General features: G+C 41.3%; 1 protein-coding gene across 1 annotated transcript; it reads left to right on the forward strand.

Annotated features, from left to right (window-relative positions):
- The first annotated feature begins 1,084 nt into the window (after positions 1 to 1,084).
- LOC112097293 lies at positions 1,085 to 2,346 on the forward strand. Its single transcript, XM_024182477.1, has 2 exons — positions 1,085 to 1,919; positions 2,060 to 2,346. Exons 1-2 carry the CDS (start codon positions 1,085 to 1,087, stop codon positions 2,344 to 2,346), a joined length of 1,122 nt encoding a protein of 373 aa, XP_024038245.1.
- The last annotated feature ends 357 nt before the right edge of the window (positions 2,347 to 2,703 follow it).

The raw sequence follows: 2,703 nt of genomic DNA on the forward strand, positions 1-2,703 counted from the left end.
TACTTATGTCATAGAAAATGAACAGTAAACTTATGAGAAAATTAACTATAACATAGAGCATTTTAGAAAATTTGCTTAACCATCTTTCAATCATTGAAGAGAGAACGCATTCAAGTAGCAGTTGATCTTTAGCATTTTAGGTCAAAAACTCTGGATTCTCAAAGTTTATTTAGTATTATAATGTTCTAGCTTAAATGACAATATTGGTGTGAGAAATAGCTCTACCTATTAAATAAAAGTTGATTGATTTTGATTAATATAACTTTTAAATAATATGTTTGATAAAATTAGTAAAAAAATAATAATAGTTTTTCATCAAACAACTTTAGTATAAAATCACTTATTGGATAATTAAAGTTGATGACTAATTAAAGTTAAATAAGGAAAAGGATTGTAGAGGATTTCCCTTTACAAGAGAGACATACAAAGCGTTCAAGTGGGCACAATAAGAGACCAGAGCAATCCAGTTGTACTTGTTCCAATTAATGCTCTCCACTTCTGTCTCATATTTTGTTCATCAATTTTCTTTTTTTTTTTTTTTGGTCATTCTAAATTATTGTGTTTACAGTGCAACCTCACAACAGTGTATCTTTAAGATCAATTTGCTTTACCTTTTATCGCATTAAAAAAATCTTTCATAGTCAAGTATGCGATGCTTAAATTAAAGCCCAAATTCACAGAAAGACTGATGGAAAGCTTTGAAATCCTCGGACGTGTAGGAAACCCTACCCTCGGAGGAACTCTTCCCCCGCCGCTTAGGGAGGCTAGAACAACTAAAAAAGTGAGGTTTCATGACGAAGATCATGCTGGTATTCACTCTGCTCAGGTCTCGTATAAGGAAACCCTAGTGAATGCCATGCAAGCGATGGAGCAAGGAGTTGGAGGCGGAATAGAGGATTGGGATTTTGAGGAAGGGGACGTTATTGAAACCAACAAGGGAAACATGCCATCAATTAAGTTTTCGGCTAGGGTTCATGCTTAGTTGAGTAAACCTTGGAAGAACTCGGTTGTTGTGAAGCTACTTGGACGCCCACTTGGCTACAGAGCCCTTTGTACCAGACTGAATGTCATGTGGAAAACAGTCATGGGTTTTTCGGTGATCGACTTGGAAAACAACTACTATTTGGTTCGATTTCGATCGGTGGAGGATGCGATGGATGCCTTAACTAAGGGAGCGTGGCTCATAATGAGTCACTACTTAACGGTGCAGCCATGGACGCCTTCTTTTGACTTCACAAACACGGCCCTTGATCAAGTCACGATATGGATCCACCTTCCTGGTCTTGCTGTTCATCTTTATGACCGGAAAATCTTACAGAAGCTGGGTCAGTTAGTGGGCACTGTGATTAAAATCGACTCGACCACAGCCTCCTCAACTCGTGGAAGATTTTCCCATCTTGCAGTGAGTATCTCTCTAACTCGGCCGCTAGTGTCTCAGTTTGAGTTGGATGGGAAGATTCAAAAGGTGGAATATAAGGGATTGCCAATAATATGTTATAAGTGTGGACGTTATGGGCATAGCAGTAACAAGTGCAAAGAGGCTGGGAATCCGACAAACACTAAAGATGCTGATCAACCCCAACAGACAAAGCCGGGGGACGAATTTTCTGGCCAAAAGGAAGTTGGCAGTAAAGATGATAACAATGTTGAACCTTTTGGGCCCTGGATGATTGCCACCAAGAGAGGATGGAAGCCTAAGATTGGTAAGGAGAACACTGGCGACTTAAATAGAAATAAGGAGGGTGCTGGAGCTGGCATCTCAAGGTTTCAAATTTTAGCTCAAGTCTCAGAGGAAGATGAAAATCAGGGGCATGCAGCTTGCACAGATTTCCCTTCCACCTCACGTCAGCCTTTCAAACCTGCCTCTAACCTTACCTTTACATCCAATACAAGAAACATAGCAAAGACCTTGGCTCACCGTAAGCCGCAAAATAAGGCTTCAATATCAGCGAGGAGAATATAACTCCCTTACCCCATGCAAACCAAAACTTGGAACCACACACTTTCCCCCAGCAAGCTTATAGTAACCGACTTGTACTCCCTTTCGAAACTACCTTAGATCCCACTAAACATGCAGTGGTCGTTTGCTCCTCCCAAACCCTTTTTAAATGGGATGCTAGGGAAGTGGCCATAGATCACATGGAAAGGCAGGGACCAGACCCGCAACATTTAGTCGAACCTCCTGATGATCAAAACACCCTTCGGGTGCCAGATGGTGGTAATACTCATACCTTTCCAACCGTACCTATGGTTGGTGATGATGGGGATGGGATGGCTAATGAAGATGACTCGATGGTTCAAGAAATGCCGTTGGCGTTGATGGAGGATGTCACTGGACAGCAGTAGCAGGCTTCTGTCCCCTCTTTGCATTTTTATATGTCAATAAGTATCATGTTCTGGAATGCCCAAAGGGCATCCTCCGGAGATTTCAGGTGATCGTTTCGGACAATTATTAAGAATTATAACCCATCGATGGTGGTTTTGATGGAGCCTCGTATTAGTGGGATTAAAGCCGATGACTTTTTAAAGAAAAGTGGTTTTGCTCGCTCGCACCGAGTGGAATCTGTGGGATTCTCTGGAGGAATTTGGCTTCTTTGGAGAAGCTCTATAGAGGTGGAGGTTTCATTTAATCATCGGCAGTTTATTCACTTTAAAATTTGTAAGAACAAAGCCTTTGTGTCGTGGGTAACGGCAGTTGTTGTG

The sequence above is a fragment of the Citrus clementina genome, unplaced genomic scaffold (assembly GCF_000493195.1).
Source record: "Citrus clementina cultivar Clemenules unplaced genomic scaffold, Citrus_clementina_v1.0 scaffold_6, whole genome shotgun sequence".
NCBI classification, from domain to species: domain Eukaryota; kingdom Viridiplantae; phylum Streptophyta; class Magnoliopsida; order Sapindales; family Rutaceae; genus Citrus; species Citrus x clementina.